General features: G+C 42.4%; 1 protein-coding gene across 7 annotated transcripts; it reads left to right on the top strand.

Annotated features, from left to right (window-relative positions):
• The first annotated feature begins 1015 nt into the window (after window positions 1-1015).
• max (myc associated factor X) lies at window positions 1016-18834 on the top strand. Of its 7 annotated transcripts, none has more exons than XM_033648085.2 (5): window positions 1046-1210; window positions 1508-1534; window positions 11955-12116; window positions 15097-15220; window positions 17969-18834. In XM_033648085.2, the coding sequence occupies exons 1-5, from the start codon at window positions 1175-1177 to the stop codon at window positions 18157-18159; spliced, it is 540 nt and encodes a 179-aa protein (XP_033503976.1). In that variant the 5' UTR covers window positions 1046-1174; the 3' UTR covers window positions 18160-18834. The 7 variants fall into 7 exon arrangements, with proteins under 7 accessions (XP_033503982.1, XP_033503980.1, XP_033503977.1 ...); XM_033648084.2 differs by having other exon boundaries at window positions 15082-15220; XM_033648088.2 differs by having other exon boundaries at window positions 1047-1210; window positions 11955-12062.
• The last annotated feature ends 236 nt before the right edge of the window (window positions 18835-19070 follow it).

Here is a 19070-nt window from a genome sequence, read left to right as displayed (position 1 = left end):
AAACACAGACTATTGAAAAGCAGCAGCCTCCAATGTCAGAAAAGGCAAGAAAGACAAAACTGCACCACACAAGCTGAAGGAAGTGATTAAATTGCATTTCACTGCAGTTGTACTTTGTATGACTTTATTTTGATTTGTTCTGTACACACAATTCTAATTGCATGTCTACGTGTCCTGGAAGAGAGATCACACCTCAGTTGCTCTTCCTGAGGTTTCTTACATTTTCTTGCCTGTTAAATTTTTTTTTTTTTTTTTTCCTTTGGCAAAAGGAGTTTGGACACAGGGGAAATCATATGTTGCAAAGGTCTCTGAGACAAACTGTGATATATGATATTGCGTTTTATCAATAAATTTGAAATTAATGTGACAAATAAATGATTGATTAATGTGTTTTTCAGCTCAATTGTAAGTTGTTTCAGTTGTAAGTACAGTCATATAGATAAAGGCTGTGAGTGAAAATGAAAGCGAAATATAAAGAAAAACTAAAACAAATATCAGTAAATAAGGTTGAATTTGTGACTAGAGAAACCAATCACATAATTGATGTTTGTTTGTTTGTAGGCTGTTGTATCTGGGACTGTGTTTGTGTGTGTGTGTATGTGTGTGTGTGTGTGTGTGTGTGTGTGTGGTTTTGTGTTCCTTGAGTGTATTCTTAAAATCCACGTGTCTCGGCCATGGCCTTATTTAGCTTCTCTGACATACAAATATGACTCCCACTACAATTCCCACATTGCTTCTGAAGCGAAGGGACGCTGTGACGTCGAAAGCTAGACAAATGACTCGTGGATATTGTAGTTTACGATAAAACACTGCTCTCTATTTTTTTATATTTAACGAGCTGAGTAATGTCGCTGCCGCTCGGCGCTAAATAAATCTATCTTTTAAAATTAGTTTAAATGAAAAATCAGTCGATAATTTGAGGTGTTTATGTGGCGATTTACCGAACAACTGCCGGAGCGACTACATTTCCCACACGCCCCTGGGTTGCCGCGCATGTGCGGTGCGCAGCGGTGTCTGTGTGTGTGGAATGTAGTCACGTGGAGAAGTCCTCCTCGGCTCTGTCCAAACATTGAGCGTTTAGCAGTCTGTCTGTTGGAGCGCCGCTCGGTGCTAAACTGCTTCATGTTGTTTTTTTAGCCTCCCGTCCCTTTAAACTAGACTATTTTATCGAAGAATGAGTGATAACGATGACATCGAAGTCGATAGTGACGTGAGTATGAACACTTTTAGCCTTTTACCGATGTTATTCTTGCTAACCCGACGATTTAGCTGAACTAGCGGCTCAGCTAGCGTTAGCTACCAATAAGCTGGCTAGCTTTTTCTGTCTTGATAAGTATGTGTGTGTTTTTTGTCGGGTTTCTAGTTAAATTGATACGCAACGCTAGGCTTTGTTGCTTCACAGCATTATACACATGCTAAATTTGACTTTCAAGTGACTTCAGCGGAAGAGTGAGATGTGCTGAACAATTATGGCTACAATTGTACTTTTTGTTCTGTTTCTTTGCAGGAAGACTCGCCGAGATATCACTGTGTGGTGCGTAATGCTGGGGGGATTGTGTCCAATGTCGATAATGTCTCACTGTTATTGCAAACTTGATTTTATCCATCACATTCTGCTTATTTTTATGGTGTTTTGGGGAAGGTTACACACTTGGAGGTTGATTGAAAGTGAATGGGAAAGCACTGTTTTTTTGTGGGGCAGCTGTATTTAGGTGTAAATTAATATTTGTGCACGGCAATATACCGTCATTTTCTGTAGCTTTCTACACCAATGCGGCTTCAGCAGCGTTAGCAGTGCACTGCAGGGTATCCCCCATTCTGTGTGTACGCGGCCATAGGGAGACGGTGACACGACATCTATATTTAGACCAAAGCTTTATCCCGCTACAAAGGCTTTATTGTTGCTTGTTTATTCTTTTTTTCCGGTTAATACAAAGCTGTTTGTGTTTGGTGGCAGCCGGTTAGTCGCTCCGAGTCGTTTCCTCCCCGGTGGTTCACCTCACACCACGGGGATTCCGCTCGTGAGCTTTTTTTTTTATGTGCAAATTACACATGTAGGTCATCTGAGTGACGAGAGAGCGCTTACATTTGTGCTGCATTCATGGTGATGCAGATGAGGCTTGTTGCATGTGTCGGAGGAGCGGCAGCCGCGCCTGCTGCCTGCTGCATCTCGGGTCGGACGAGCCTTCGTGTCAGGAAGGGGTGCTGCGGGATGTTTTCCTGTGTTGCAGCCGGTGATTAGAGCCATCTTCTCTCTACAGGCCACTAAAGGGCTGGCAGCCTAAATGAATGACGTATAGCTGCATCGCATGCCGGCGAGAAAAACACCCTGCACGACTCGGTGCACAACACGACGCCTCACCTCCTATCACATAACCTGAACCTGAATTCAGAAATATAACATTAATGCTAAATTGTAGAGCATGCATTAGTAATATTAAGATAGATATATCTTTTTTTAAGCTGATGTCCTCCAATAGACCTTTCTCCCTTGATCACGGCCACTTTAGCCTCAATTGCAGAGCCACAAAACAAACTGAAACATGATTTCAGCACACTCACTGTTAGTAAATATGATAACCAAAGCTGTAAACATAAAATATGTATCTCCTGATCACTGTTTGTCTTTTATAGTCACACAGTTGCCTCCATTTCTGCATGTCTTGCCTTAAATTAATAAAAATGAAGCCTTAAAATGTGAAAAAATGGGGCTGAATAATTTGAGGAAATATCTGCCAGCTTAAATTTTCACTGTCAACTATATAAGTGATAATTACATGTCAGCTCTTCCAGTTTCAAAATTGCAATTTCAATATAAAAAACCACGTGTAATTCCGCCATGCATACAAGCATAGGAGTAAAACCATTAAGCGGTAATGGTGGGTGGAGGGTGGCAGACACTGAATGGGTTTCCCAATCTAGATAGTGGGTTCTGTTGTCGAGTTGGACAGATAAGAAACTGACCCTCGCATCTAGACACAAATTGAAATGGGTGGGGAACACTAAAGACTTGATGTATAGCGTGCATGCTATCCAACGGACTTGAGTTAGAGCCAAGACTTGAAGTCAACAGACAGACAACATTTGGGCAACAATTAAGATAAACATTAAAGTAATTTCTAACCAAAAATGTAATAAAAACACAGGTTTAGATCCTTAAATGTGAGGCTTGATATTGTTATAAATTGAATATCTTTGAGTTTTTGACATTTAGATTAAACACATTGAGTTCTGAGAACTTGCATGAGCATTTTTTTACAATAGAGTGATGCAGATAAGACTGTTTTTTGAAGGCTGATGTGAAAGTTAAGGTCGTCCTGGTCAAAATTCAGTGGGAAATCCCATTGGATTTCTTTGACGAGGGAACCATGGCGACTGTAGAGAGATGGTGAAAATGGGATTTTCCCTTTGGATTGTGGATTATTGCTGAAAATAAGCTCTGTGATAAACAAACGTTTTGTTCAGCAAGATCATCTTCACAAATGATTATCACTTTTATGTTCTTTGAGTGTAAATGCAGTCGCCACAAGTAAAACCCGAACATTAGGCTATAAACAAACTACACGACAGTCGCATGACTTCAAAGTCTGGCTGTGTTTGCTGTGATGATTTCCTGCAGTCTCATTTAGCCACTTGTGAGCAGCCACCTTTTTTAAGACATCTAAAGGCGTCAAAATTCACTTACTGATGTATTTTATGTTGTAGAGCACAACGTGAAAGTCTCTGAAGCTTGTGTTAACCACAGACCTTATTTCAGGCATCTAACCAAAAATCAGTTTAAAACAAACATTGAATTAAAGACAAGGGATACGGGAGTGCAAAGATGCTAACTCAAAGTTTTAGGTCTCATTCCTTCACCACTACTTGCTAACATTTTATAGATGAAATAATTGACAACAAAAATAAAAATATACCAATCAAAAACAAAACCAGTTGTTGTTGCAGCTCAACTTGAGCATAGCTCCACAGCAGGGAAGAACATGGTGTTTATCTTATACTTTCTACTTTATCTTTGCCACAGTGGTGTCAGTCACCTGTAGCTGGAGCTCCTGTACTATTGGTGTTTCCACCAAGAAGGTTCTCCGCGTTCTCCACCAGCCCGACAGAAGTGTAGGCTTTCATGCAGAGAATGTGAGACGGCCACCAGTGGCCGGGAAGCGGCAGCTACCAGCTCTTCCACCTGGAGCTGTTATGTAATGTGTCATGGTCAGGTATGAATAGAATTGAGGCAGCAGCTCAGCTGACGTGTCCTCTTAGGCAGCCAGCAAAAGGTATCAGTTTTATGATGAACTGATAACAGTCGCACTGAGTACAATCAGCTGTATTTATAATGCAGTTTGTTATTACTGAATCAGCTCTTGTGATTAAGCACCAAATGAGATGTTCATGTAATAAACTTTTTTCACTAAGTCTGGAATACACATATGCAAAATAACATAATTTCATGGTGAGGTTGGAAGTTGTGCAGGATTCTACAAAGTAAGTATGGAAAAATAAGTGATTTTGTTGTACAGTTTATGCCGTTGTGTCACTTACACTTCTCAGTGTGTATTAGACCATGGTACACGACATTACAAATCAGTTAAAATAATTAAATTTTAGCAATATGTATATTTTTATATCATTTAAGTATCCTGATTTACCAAGTATTTAACATGTTGGATTATCCAAAAAAGATTTCCCTGTTTGATAACTGTATCCGTCCAACAAGTGTTGATCCTGATGCATCATGTCTTGTGATCAATTTAGTTGTAGATGACGGCCTAAAAGATGGCCACACCTATTGAATACTGTACGTGTCATTTCCTGTGTAAAAGAGAACATCTGACCTCTTCCGTGAAAATCAACATTTTAATTCATAAAACTGTACAGAGGTGGCTTACCTCGACAAAAAACACTGGCAAGAATAACTGAATTCTTTAAAACAAAATGTATATATATTTATTTATAAAATAGATTTTAAAATGTCAATTCAAAGTACTGCACCTCTCTTAATCTACAAAGGCAACTTGATTTTGGGCAAGTAAAAACAGACAGGAAACAGACAGACGTTTACAAGCAAAGAAGCTGTTTAAGTTCTCAGACGCCCCAAACCGACATCAACAAACTAGAAGCATTGAAGGCCAACTGTTGCGTCGCCTCACGTTGCCCGTGACTTGGCCAAAAAGTTGCACTTCAACACACCTCAATGACTACAGCCAAGAGCTAACTAGTGTGTATGTTCTGCGCCTGCCTGAGAGGAAATAACTTCATTCCAGCAGACGATGGTAGTCTGTATTAATATTCAAAAAGGAAAACCAGAAGAATCACAGGATGAATTCAAGACACTAGTTGGCCTGTTGGCACATTAACAACCGAATCCTAAGGTTATTCACCGTGTGTTAGTGAAGAACAATCCATTACAAACCGTAACTGCTGAAGAGCTCAGTGGCTAAAAGTTTAATCTTACCTGACATAACATGTTTGTATTGATTTCACACCCTCTTGACTTAAGTGGTTTGTTTGCTTTCCTCACTTCCGTTTCTCTTCTTGTGCACGGACTTAAACTGCCAATCAGAGTGATTTCTATTACTGACAGACTCTGCTATCACCAGAGATAATTCACCGTGCTGAATCGGCCGAAAAACAGCTGATAAGGGCAAAAAAAGTGCGAATGGTGTGGGACACACCGCAGAAACTAGGGCATCAGACGCTCACCAAACTGGTAGGCTATAAACCTTATATCCAACCTGACCTGGTATGTAAAGAAAAAAAAAAGTCATGATAAAATAATGATAAAAAATGAATAAGGAAATTGTCCACATGGCAGATATGCAGCTAAGTTTTGTGCCAAGCTTCAGATAGAGCACAGACTTGTCCTCCAGCTCCTTGTTCACCAGGCTGATGGCCTCTGGGTTGAATGACGCTCTGTGCCTGTTGGTAGAGCACCTGGGAGGTATGAGTGTTGCCTGAGAGGGAGTATCTGGAACCGGGGTGGAGCACATGGGCACTACTCCATGATGTCATGGGCCTTTGCCCTGACCTGCTCCTCACAGAATAAGGCGAAACTCCAGAGGGGCACTCCAGTGATTTTGTCAAGCCGTTTTATCATTATAGGATCATTTTATTAAAGACTACTGGATGATTCCACTTGTAAAAGCTTCACAGTATTGACATGTAGAAGTAGCTGATTACAGAGTGTTCACATTAAATCACCCTGGGGCACTTAATACCCATAATGGAGCGGCTCTAGGGAGCTGTGCTTAAATACATGTTTGCATCATAATTACCTTTTTAAAGATGAGTGATATTAAGTACAGTGCCTCATAAATGTGTGTGCGTTATGTAAGAGTTAAAACAAGTCAGCTGATGCTCACATCCTCTCTTAAGACCTAGGCATACCAAACTGGTATAAAAAACATGTGGCGACGGAGGCTGACTGTTACATTGCCTCACGTTGCCTGTGTCTCACCATGAACACACCATGACGACTACAGCCAAAAGCCAACTGGCATGTACGTTCTCCGTCTGCGTGAGAGGAAATAACTCTTGTCTGTATTTGTTGTTCAAAAACTGAAACTGGAAGACCAACAGGACAGATTCAAGATGCTAGTTAGCCAGTTAGCATGTTAACAATACTACCATATGATGAAAGAACAAGTGATATCTGTGGTGCATCCAGAAATCCTGACACCAGATCACCATGTTCAGGGACTACGTTGACGGCTGCGTCGGAGAACAGTTAAATGAAAATTCGGAACAGACGTGGTGTTGTTGGAGCTTCCACGATTGGTCATGCCTAAAGGCACTTCCGATAGTGAGATACTGAGCGAGCTTTGAAAGAGAGCAAACAGTTACGAACCGTTTTTGCTAAACAGCTCAATGGCTAAAAAAAGATCTTACCTCGTATACCACAAAAGTTTCAATCTCATGCCTTTTAGCGGCTTGTTTACTTCCCTCACTTCCATTTTTCCAATGATTTCACTCAACGACAGGCTCCATCGATCCAATATGCTGAATCGACTGAAAAACAGCCGACCAGGGTCGACTAGTGCCAACGATGCGGGACACACCACAAAAACTAGAGCGACAGATCCTCACCGACAGCCTGACATTGACCAACCGCTGACCGTCGGTTTGGTGTGTCAGGGCCCTCAAGTGTTTAGTGGAAATTGTGTGTCACCAAATGTGCTCAACGCAACTTGAAAATGTTAAAATTTAGTGCTAAAGGCAAAAAACAAAGCAAAAGACATTCAGTCTCACATGGGATCTGAAAATGCAGAAACAAAAACTTAAATACAGTGAGCATGACACAGGATAAAAAAAACTCACGTTAAGTTAACATAACCTGTTACTTTTAAATTAGGAGCAAAGGCTGATGTGTAATCTGGTTTCTATTATAATATGGTGTCTTCAGCCCTAGTTACAAGGAGGAAATCATCCATGTGTACTTTGTTAACCTCCTTTCGATTAGTGAAACAGTGAGAATCACAATGGCTGCCAGACTTGTAATTGCACATGCCTTCAATACCAGTCATGTTTTTGTGCCAGGGTTAATGAAGGGAGTGGAGTCTCGCCTCTCTGGGCTTTGTGTATGATACGAGGAGGAGGCACATAGTCCTCGTGGATTTGTCTCTCCTGGATGGTTTGTGGCTCTTGTGCAACAGGCCGCAGGAGCAGCTGTCACCATGCCAGCCAGACTAATCACAAGGCGAGCGTTGTGAGGGACATGCTGCGAATTTTGATGAAGTGTTGTTTATTACGGTGTCAGTTTCATATGTGTGGCGTTTAAGGTGATAGTTTACAGTGCAGGTTGGGTCATTTCCTGTTTTGTAGCATTAAGTTGCTAGCCGTTAGCTTGTATTCGTTGCAGATGTTGGTAACTGAGTCACACTTGACACACTGTTCCTCCCACCCAACATATGACACCCTGAAGGCTTGTCTTAACCTGCGTGTCGTCTCACTTGTGGCTACTCCGTCATGGACAAAATGAGTCAGATGATACCAGCTCGCGTGACTTCCACCTTGTCTCCCGTCTGCCCGAGGCAATGTCATGACCACACCATCGTGCTGTTTCAGACTTAATATTTAAATCAGGCCCTGCTTTAATAGAGTATGAAGCGAGATGATCAGTGGAGCTGTGTGAGCTTTGATTGGGTGCTGGATTTAATGTCCCAGCCTGGTGACAGCGTGGATTAGGCCAGACTCAGATGTGATTGGAGGCTGCGATGGTTTGGCCTTAAAACAGGTCGGACCACAGGCAGCAAACTGATCTCCTGCCTGCCTCTGGTCATGTGATTATGGCAGCCATCTTATGCCTTAACACAGTAATTAGAAAACAAGTATGTGGTTGAAATTTGGAGCCTGTTAGGTGCAGCTGAACGAGCCTGTGTGTGTGTTACTGGTAATGTTTAAGATGAGGACTGGGCTCTTGTGATGAAGCCAGTTATTTAACTTGGCAAAAGACGTGAGAAATGTGGCTCAATGCAGAAGGAAAACCAACAATCCCTGCACATCATCCAAGTAAATTCTTATGCGCATAAACCCTTTAATCTTTAGCTACCAAACTCTCCCAGAAGTACCATCGTAAATCTACACGTAACTAAGGCTTTGACGGTCATTGTGCCGTTTTATTCAGTTGGTTTAATCCTCATCCAGGATCAGATGTTCGTGTCCGCCCACCTCTCACCCCAACTGAATGACTTGAGTTCCTTGACTTTGGCCCAGGTCATGAATTTGAAGGGCCACTCCTGTGTGCTCCTGCAGAGAAGGAGGGACAGAAATGCACTGAGGGTGGGGTCGGCTCGGGTCACAGTGAAGGAGGGGGATGGAAGCTCAGGAGGAGGCCCAAAGACAAAAAGACCACAGAATGCTCTAACCTCTAGAGAGCAACATTTAGATTTGTTTTCAACACTGTTTGTTGAGCCTTTTTACCATATATCAGTCAGGTGACTATTTCACTATTGATTATCTGTATGTATGTCTACCAGGGTGGCAATCAAATTGCTCAAAATGGGACTAACACACTTAGGTAATGTGATTGGGAGTCCAATTATTCGAGTCCGATTATTCCTGTAAACATGTATACCGTTGGACCCAAACTGGGTTAGGCGCTTTTTGCGTGCTCCACAATTTCCACCACAGGCTTTGACCTGGAATTTACATAGCATCAAGAAGCCAGTAACAACATGACGAAATCTACATTCTGAGCCGTGCATTTTTTTGGACAGACGAGGCGACGCAGTTCATGATGTGTCAGCAGAAAGAGTTAAACATTTTAAAATACATGGATGGGAGGAAAACACAGAATGGCGATTGTTTGGTCTGTGATGTAATAGGTCAACCGGAAAAAGTACTTGTTAATACTAACAAGCTGGAGTGGAGTCGGACATACTTCTGTCAATAAATGGATTCCCCTCCCATGCTTGTGTACTGGGACAAGGACAGGAGTCCAATTAAATGGCCTAGTCGAGCTTTAGGCATAGCTCCACTTAACTGTACATGTAAACATGCTGATGCTGATTTCAGTTGTGTGAGATTGTGCAGTCTTGTTGGAGATACACAGATTATTTGACAAGTTTTTTTAACTTAAGGATTTCCCTTAGTTTCTTTAATCGATCTTAAAAGACTACTTTTTTTTTGACAATTTAACAATTTTAAGATGTCTCTGGTAACATGGAACATTTTGTAGATCAGGTTCAGTTGTTGACCCACGGCATCAACTTTTGGTTGCCACAACTGAAAATATATTGTCATTTTTAGTCACCTTGGATTTTGAGCAATTAAAATACTGTGCAGTTAATAATGAAAATATGGCATGAAGAATGTTTTAAAGCTTCTTAAAATAACCGAACAAAAGTCCTTGTACTGTAAAACTTCAATTAGTAGCCCGGGCTATTACTTGCTCAAATCACTGAACTCAGCAGTTTATATCTGGGGGACATCTATGTGGGACAGGCCTTTAATTCCTTTAACCCAAAACTATTGTGCTGCAAAGATGGGAAAGAGAATCAACTTGTTCATGTGAACCAGTATGAATATAGCTTGTGTAAAAGTTAATCTTCAAATAATATATCAAATATGTGTTATGACACTCGCTTCACCACACCCAAGGATTACGGCACCCGGCGTACCAACACAATGTCACTTTATCCTGTTCAGACAATACTCACAACTTGGATTGGTTTTTACGAAAAACACTTGATTCTTTTGATCAGTGGACTAAAGGAATATAAATAACTTAACGGGTAATCAAGGAATGGACACACATTCTGACTTTATGACAGCTTCAGAGGAAGAGTGTCACCACTTGTCTTTCATCATACCGGTAAATCTGAATAAATTGCAGTCTTCTCTGGTACTCATGGGTGCAGTAGAATGAACCGAGCTAACTTTTAAAACTGTGTATGTGCGATCTAAACAGCTAACATTAGCTCAAGTGGGTAGCCAACAGCCTTTTTTATACATCCAAAGAACTTCTATAAAAATGAACTGCTTGGCAACCAGACCAGGCCTCTAATTGAGACAGACCTTTATTTGTCAAAATCTGTAGCTACACCAGGCTAGGAAAAAGGACTTAAATTGGGACTAGTCTTTTAATCTAAGTTTAATGGTAGTTTGCGTTTTATCTGATCATATTTTTCTTATCATATCTACTAGCTCAGGTTCATCTGGTTCTTTGTTAGTTGATCTATAAGTACATTTGTTTGTGATGTTGACGGGTTAGTTGAAGGTGTCGACCCTCAGTCAAACAACGTAATTTGCTTTGGCTCTAAAACAGCTGCTTTTTCACACACGAGTAAACGCACCAACACACTATCGAGTCCTGACTGTAATGGCAATATTTAGATATCACCAATGCATCCAATATCTTTCATTTTTTTCAGGTTACACATTCTGTTTTTGCTATCCCTGTTTTTTTGTATTTTATTTGCTAAATCATCCAAAAAGTAGTTGCTGATTTCTCAAAATGGCAACCTGGCAGCTGTTACAGTCTAGTCCTGTGACCCCCTTGATACATTGAGTAACATTCTCCAAAAATAAATAAATAAATATATATATATATATATTCATCAGCAATCTGTATGTAAACTATGTGAATTTTGTCAATTTTGCTGCTGCCACATTGCAGTTTTTGTGTTCGTTTTCTTTTAGTATTTCAATTTGATCTACTCACTGGCTTCGCCCAGAGTACACAAATATTTACTGCAGGATTTTCTTTCCTTTTGTTGTGTAGCAGACTGTGACCGACTTCACTAGGTCGCCACCAAACAATAGCATCCTTATCAGCAACCAACACAAGAACTTGTGTTAGTATGTCAAGGTTTGATGTCGGCTTCAGTTTAAGCTTTAATGTAAATAACAGCTGTCCTCGGAATGTGACAGTTGTTTGTCTGAGGTTTGATTGATACTGAAGTTGTTGTTATCTTTAGTAAAGATGTCGTGCAACCAAGAATAATTACGTCAAGGTTTTTGATGAATTATAAGCGTTTAAAAATTAGGGTTAGATCAGTATTTTGTCTGTAGCTGGAATAGTTAGTTGATTAATCGATACACACTTCATCAGCGGGTCTTATGTGATGGTAAATAAAAAATCTGTAGGGTTCTGACTGTTGGTCAGACTAAACAAGCAGTTATAAAGATGTCACCTTGGGCTTGAGGAATTTGTGAAAGGTATTTTTTACAGAGCAATTCATCAAGAAAATAGTTGGCAGATAAATCAGTAATGAAAATAATCACTGGGGCTTTGATGTAGTAAATGTTGGCTTCTTACTAAAAATCTCACGCTAACTTGTCGTTCAGATCCGATGTGATGGATAGAAAGATGTCTGTATATATTTTGGTTGGGGTTACACTGGGGGTGTTGTTGTAAAGGCAGCAGAGCCGTTTGTGTAGGTCGACCACGGATGCCCGCTGTCGTCTGCCCACGCTGCTCTGCTGCCAGGCTTAAGGCCTTGTGACTCTTCTCATTGCAGGCAGACAAACGGGCACACCACAATGCACTGGAGCGCAAACGTAGGGACCACATCAAAGACAGCTTTCACAGCCTCCGGGACTCGGTACCTGCCCTGCAGGGAGAAAAGGTTGGTACAGCTCAGCCTGCAGCTCCTCCAGGCACACGATGTTCAGGCTCTCATGTAAGAAATTTTTGAACTTTTGCCATGTTGTTTTTACTAAAAGGTGAAGTATAATACTGTGGTATGTTCTGTGAGGTCTTTACAGCAGAGGATATTTAGGGATGAGTGTGTTTCTGCCATGATGTAATTTTAATGAATGTACAGAGATGCAGATGTCTTTACTTGGCTGTGTGTGTGTCAGTGGAGAGAAGTAGTTGAAGGGACTGGGCGGAGGGCAGATGGTGGAGGACGAGTGCAGATTGGCAGCAGCGAAACAGTGATGCAGTCTAAATACTTGGACCAGCATCAGGAAGTTATTATGGGGAAATTTTGTTGCTCTCTTCCTGTTTTGACATCCATGACATTGAGAATATTTGGAGAGCTGGTTCAGGAACTGGGCACACAGGGTTTTAGTTTCCCCTTAAAGACCAGTTCATGGCTCTGACACCGTGTGAGGGGCGGGGGGCTGATGAGATGATGTGAGGGACATTTGCTGATCATTTGTAAGAAGTGTTGGGTTACAGCTGCCTCAGTGCTCGACCCTCTCTTCTCTCCCAGGACCATCCTGCCATTATAGCTCTGATTTAGGGCCAGCATGCAGCATTTTTCTTCCTGTGAGAGGAAACAGAATATTAAGAGAGTATTAGGGCTGGGTACCAAACCTCAAGTACTTTTTACAGACTAAAATCTGTCTGTAGCATCAAGTTCTCAAGACTGCTGTGGTAGTTGGTGTCACCATTGTTACACGGGGCCCTTTAACACTGCCTGTTCAAGGTGGGGATGTTGCGGAGTTATTCCACCTTGCCATTCTGTCTAAAAGGTACGGTCACGGAATAGTGGGACAGAGTTGTCTTGTCTGAAAGCCAGCAGCGGAGGTAGTAACAGTGCAGAATTGATGTCTGTGTAAAAGGGACAGCCAGCAGAATGGGACGGGTGTGACATTTTAATGACGTGTTAAATATGTGACCCACTGCTGGGAGACTAAGGGGCCGTACACATGCCACGTCTTAAACTGCCTGGAAAATGCGATGTCAGGCACTGGGCGCTACTTTTGTGCCTTTTTGAGCCAGCTTTCAAGACTTCGATGACAGGTTGTGTCTGAGGTTGCAAAGCAACCTTAACAAGCACTGTATCATAGCCTTTTTACCTAAAATCCTAAGTGCAGAGCTGATCTTCTTCCAGGCACTGTTTATAAGTGTGTAGGCCTATTGTACGTAGGACAGAAGAAAAGCTCTGAGTAGCCCTGCACTAACATGATCAACTTTTCCGTATTTATCAGACTATATTTATTGATTGAAGTCGATTGCGATTGGTTGTTCCTCGTCACATGACGTGCAGTGTGCGCTGCTGCATTCCAAAAGTTGAACTAGACGGCATCGCTTTGGCGTTTGAGCTTGCCTGCCGTGCATCTACATTGAAAACAATAAATTTGAGGGTGCAAAAAACCCAGCATGTGTACAGCCGCTTTAAAAATATAGCTAGCAGCTAACTCAAAGAAGATGAACAGCAACTGAAAATGTTTGCAAATTGGGAAAACAAAGAAGTCCAGGAGCTCCTTAGCCTCCAACCAGAGGGCGAGATCAGCTGCCACATGACAGAGACGGCAAATGATTGGTATTGCCACATTATCCCATTAAAGCGCTGTCGATGCAACTGTTATATGTCAAACTAGAGGCTGACACTGTTGTTACGTCACGCCTGTCACCTCTTTAGCTTTCAGGACGCTGACATGCAGTCTAAAATCACAGACTTGGGCGCCATGATATTGCTGTTGTTTAGTTCTGTATAAAAGAGCAAAGCAGGTGTGATGAAGGGACTTCATTGCAGCCCTATAATGCAGTCTCTGTGTAAAAAGGGCTACAGGGTTAGGTAATAAACCAGTTATATTACTTGCCCTCTGCCCCCACCATTGTTTCGCTTTCTTTTTTTAATCAATACGATGGCTGACGTGCTCCACAATTAAAATCTATGCTGCTGTTGGGTTTATGTGTGCATGTCACACTCAGAAACACAAAGGCCTCAGTCGTTACTTGCTCCCAACAAGCTAGAAATTGAACACAAGTACAGAGAGTTGTAGCTATGGAGACGATACACCATCTCATCTCGTTGCGTTGGATTAAACTAGCAGATTTTCAGAACAAGTTTCAACTCCTGTCATTGCAAATCTTTGGTATGAACAGGGTTTTATTTTATTATTTTTTTAAAGATATATTTTAGGGCATTTTTGCCTTTATTGGACAGGACAGGTAAGCGTGAAAGGGGGAGAGAGAGAGGGGATGACATGCAGCAAAGGGCCACGGGCTGGATTCGAACCCGGGCTGCTGCGGCAACAGCCTTGTACATGGGGCGCCTGCTCTACCACTAAGCCACCGACGCCCCAAACAGGGTTTTATTTAATAAAGATTTTAAATAAACTGTATAACATAACAGGAAGGCGACTTGCTCTTAGGTGATAAAAAAGTGAATGAAACTGGGGTTTTGGTATTGATACAGAAACTTGAATCTTGTGTCCACACTACTACAGAAAATGATACCCAGCCCTAATGAGTACAAATCTCTGTGATGCTGATATTAAGTCAATAATTGGCGGTGCCAGATAGCTCGTGGACAAAAGAGAAGCTCTACAGCGAGGCAGCATTAATTAGAGATGAAGCAAATGTCTGTTTTCTGTGAAGATTTAGGAGCTGATTTGCAGCCAGCTGACGGGCTGCTGCGGCACTTTTGTTTGCTGTAATCGCGGCGAACACGCTGACAGTAATGTGTCAGGGTTGTGACCTAGCCTGTGGATGTCAGACAGAAGTGCCGCAGGAATTTTGAGAGGTTAAGAGGAGGCAAGCTGTGCAGAAACACACAGCGGTGTCCTAGATTTGGCATGTGGTAGTTTGAGTCTGCAGTATCATGATAGGAGTTATGACTGTGTGAAAAATGTGATGAGAACTCTGTATACTTGCGTCATTGCTTCAATTTTTGCATGTGTCACTAACAGCAGTCTACCAAACAGGCGTCTCGAGCTCAAATCCTAGACAAAGCCACAGAGTACATCCAATACATGAGGCGAAAAAACCACACGCACCAGCAGGACATCGACGACCTGAAGAGGCAGAACGCACTGCTGGAGCAGCAAGGTAACAACGCCACCTCTCCTGTCACTGTGTTCCTCAGGCGCTCTACATGACTGCATTTGTTTTCAGAACTTCAGTTTGGGGCAGTGGTGAGGTTTCTGTGGTTGTGAGTATTAGCTAATTAAATTTGACCTGCCACAGTCAGAGAGAGTGTGTGTGAGGAAATGCAAATGCTCCACCGCCATGTTTGTTTTAGTTTAGTTTTTTTAGAGTTTTTTAGAGTTTCAGTGATTGTAGTGATAAGAGAGCATGTGGGTGAATAGTTTTGAGAACATGAAGTCCCAGTCTCAACATCAAAGTGTTTGTGCCACCACAACTCATCAGATAAGTAGAAAGCCAATGTTTAGCCCCTCTCCGAGCCTAATTTAGCTTTTATAACTCAGTGTGTTTTCTTTCAAATGTTGACAGCGTGCCAGCGGCTGAGATGCCTGCAGGACTTGAGCCAGGATTCTCAAAATACTCAATCAGAGCCCTCCCAGCCTGCCCTGATTTCTTATTTAATTTAGATCTTCACTTTTTAAAACAGTTAAATAATGTTTTATTCATTAATATCAGCCCCAGAAACACATCCCCAGGTTTCCCCTAAATGAGCAGTGTGTAGGATTTAGTGCCATCTTGTGGTGAGGACTGCAGATTGGAACCAGCCTTTAGTGTTCATTGTTGAGGAGGTTTTAAGCAAGAGTTGAATTATCCGCAGAGGTCTCTTCCTCTCCAAAACAAATGGACCAGGTGATTAAAACCAGTAAAAACACTGCAGAAAGCAGTGTTACATTACAAATCAGGGTTTCTCCTATGCTCTGTGGCTCATCGTTGACAGGTCACTAGCCCAATCTGTGCTCACCTTTTCCTCTGAAACTTAAGATCCAGACGTTCAGGAGATTTTTACCGGGAGTAGATTTATCTGCAGAGGTCTGTTCCTCTCCAAAACAAAATGACTCAGCGATTAAAACCGGTAGAACACTAAGTAAAGCACTTTCTCGTTAAGCTTAGCGTTCTTGCGACGCTGTTTGGCTATTGCAGCAGGGCTGCTAGCTGCGATGGCCAACGCGAATAGCCCGATCTGAGTCGATCTGAGCTGCTAATGAAACATGGCGGACTCTGTGGATGAGGACCTGCTCCCTATTTAGACATAAGCAGCTCCTTCTAAGGTCAGGAAAACATGATCATTCCTGTTTTTAGGTGATTAAACGGTAAAAAAAAACAAACTATAAATAATAATAACAATATACAAATATATAACAAATATATCTCCCTTAATCCTACACACTGGACCCTTAATGCTGTTTTAAATTTTTGTAAAATATTTTTGGAAAATATTTATTTCAGAAATAAAATATATTAAGTCCAAATATTTATAATCCTAAAAGCCCACCATGTTTAATCTTCCATTATGGAGTAAGATCTGTTGTTAATAGCACTAAAACTACCAAATTCCCTGAGGAATAAACAGAACGTGACCTCAGTGGTCGTCGTAGCCGTGAACATCACTGCATCTTGTGAAAAGGTTCGATATCTCTAAGAGACTTGGCTGGGATTGCCTGCACATGGCTCTCATCTCCCATGTCACAAGCAAACATGGAGGTGGCTAACAGTGCTCACAACAGAAACACCTGGGATGGGAGGATGGGCGTTTATGTTTCTGTGATGCCCATCCTCTGTGCTGCTGGGTTAGGCTAGCATTATCAGGAATATTTGCTACGAGCGCAGTGCAGAGCGATGATAAGCTCACCAGTGGAACCACAGACAGTACATGAAGGTGAACATGACAGCTCTTCCTCGATCGCCCCCTGGTGGCTGGCTGCAGTACAGGTCATAATCCCCAACTCCTGCACATTAGCGGATGGGACATGGGCCAAACTAAAAACTCAAAGTACATGGCAAATAAATTTCTCCCAAAGATGGATTTTCCGCCATTTTAGGTCATTCTCATCACGCTGCTTTATGTTCAAGTGTTAATCTTTCTAAGTTTGTTTTTAATACGTTATTTGATGCTATAAAAAGGGGGTTGACATCAAGATTGACAGCTGTATGTGCCAAATCAGTGTGCTCGAAATCAGTGGTGCTGCACGACATGTTGGACTGGTGTCTGGGTGGACTTAATACCATGTAGACTGCTACCGCGCAGACTCTGGCTCCAAATGATGTCACCAGTGCCAGATGGTAGCAGCAATATCCATGATATTTAACCTTCATTTTTGTACATGTGTCAGTCATAGGCTGTATATAAAGATGGACAACACGTCTCCACTTCCTCCCACAGTGGAGAAGCAATGTACATCTTTATATATAGTCTGACACATGAAGGGGGGCACTCGCATGCACATGCAGCTGGACAGAGGAGCCTTTATAACAGCACGCACAGAGGCAGGAGGCCTTTACTTGGAGTATTAATTGAAAATCTGATGAATGTGTGGCAGGTTTTTGAAAGTAAATACAATGAGTATCAGATGGCAGTGGAACAGAGGCGAGCTGGAAGATGGGGCATGACTGGATATGCAGAGGAAATCTCTGTTGAGGGCTTCCCACTCAGCAGAGCAGGGTTATTTAAAAACTGGTGGTGCAACACAACAATATCCATTTTGTATTCTGAGATCATCTGTGGAGACTGTTTGCCACTGGTCAGCATCACAGATGTGCTGGTTAGACTGGGTCCATTTAAGGACAGCATGTTGAGTCATGTTTTGAAATCCTGCCGTTGACCTTCCTCACCCTCCTCCTCCTCCCTGTTTCTTCCTGTGTGTGTTCGTGCAGTCCGTGCTCTGGAGAAGGTGAAGGGCTCCGCGCAGCTCCAGGCCAGCTACTCCTCGTCTGACAGCAGCCTGTACACCAACCCCAAAGGCAGCGCCGTGTCGGCGTTCGACGGGGGCTCTGACTCCAGCTCCGAGTCCGAGGCCGAGTCGGAGCCTCCCAACAGGAAGAAGCTGCGCGTGGAGGCCAGCTAGAGAGTGGAGTCGGTTAAAACCTAGCCAAGGTTGAGGCGGTGGGGGCACAAAGGAGGGCAAGAGGAAGCGCAGCCATCGAGGCTCATCGACCCCTCCCCTCCCCCCTCTCTCATGCCAACAACCACCACCCCCCGGCCTCCCTCACCGTCCTCCTCGCTCTCTCTCCTCCATCTGTGGGTGGGCTCGCACTGGAGACTCATGACCCCTCTAACCTCCTCACACCGCCGCAACAATTGTCTCTCTCTCCACCCGATCTCCACGAACAGGAGGGAGGAAGTCAGCAGGGTGGAAGATGACTGCTTCAGTCCATGTAGAGAGCTTCAGGTTTTTCTCCCCTCCTCTCCCCATCCCTCTCCTTCTCTCTTTTCTTTCCATCATTGGTATTTCCCCCCCTCCGGCAACATCTACAATCCAAAACCCAAAAAGAGGCAGCTTGGCTACTTAAGGACTTGATGCTTTTTTTGTACCCTCAATAAAGCCCCTCCTCCTCCCCGGGTTGTTTTTTGGGGGGGAAGGGTGCGCCTGGCGTACTCCAAGCACTGCTATATTATATATTTTTGTTTTTGTTTATTTTGTTATTCTTGATAAAAACCTGTTTAGAATTTACACACACACACACCTAGATAAATTGTCCCAGAGAAGTTTACCTTTTTAAAATAAAAAAAAAAAAAAATCAAACATTTGTAGCTTACTTTTTTCCACTAAAGAATGTGAAGATGCTTTGAAGCAAATCTTAAAGTGATGATACCCACCTCAGGCCCACTGGATTGCAGATGTTTTCTGTCTGACACGTTTGTTAACACAAGATTTAAAGAACAGAAAAAAAGAGAAAACATGACTCCTTTGTTGAAATTGATGTTTTGAAGGAGAATATTCCTAAACCTGTATCGTAATTTGTCCTTTAGCTTGAA

The sequence above is a fragment of the Epinephelus lanceolatus genome, chromosome 13 (genome assembly GCF_041903045.1).
Source record: "Epinephelus lanceolatus isolate andai-2023 chromosome 13, ASM4190304v1, whole genome shotgun sequence".
NCBI lineage: Eukaryota > Metazoa > Chordata > Actinopteri > Perciformes > Serranidae > Epinephelus > Epinephelus lanceolatus.
Note: the sequence above shows the minus strand (reverse complement) of the source record. Positions and strands in the feature narration are given on the sequence as shown.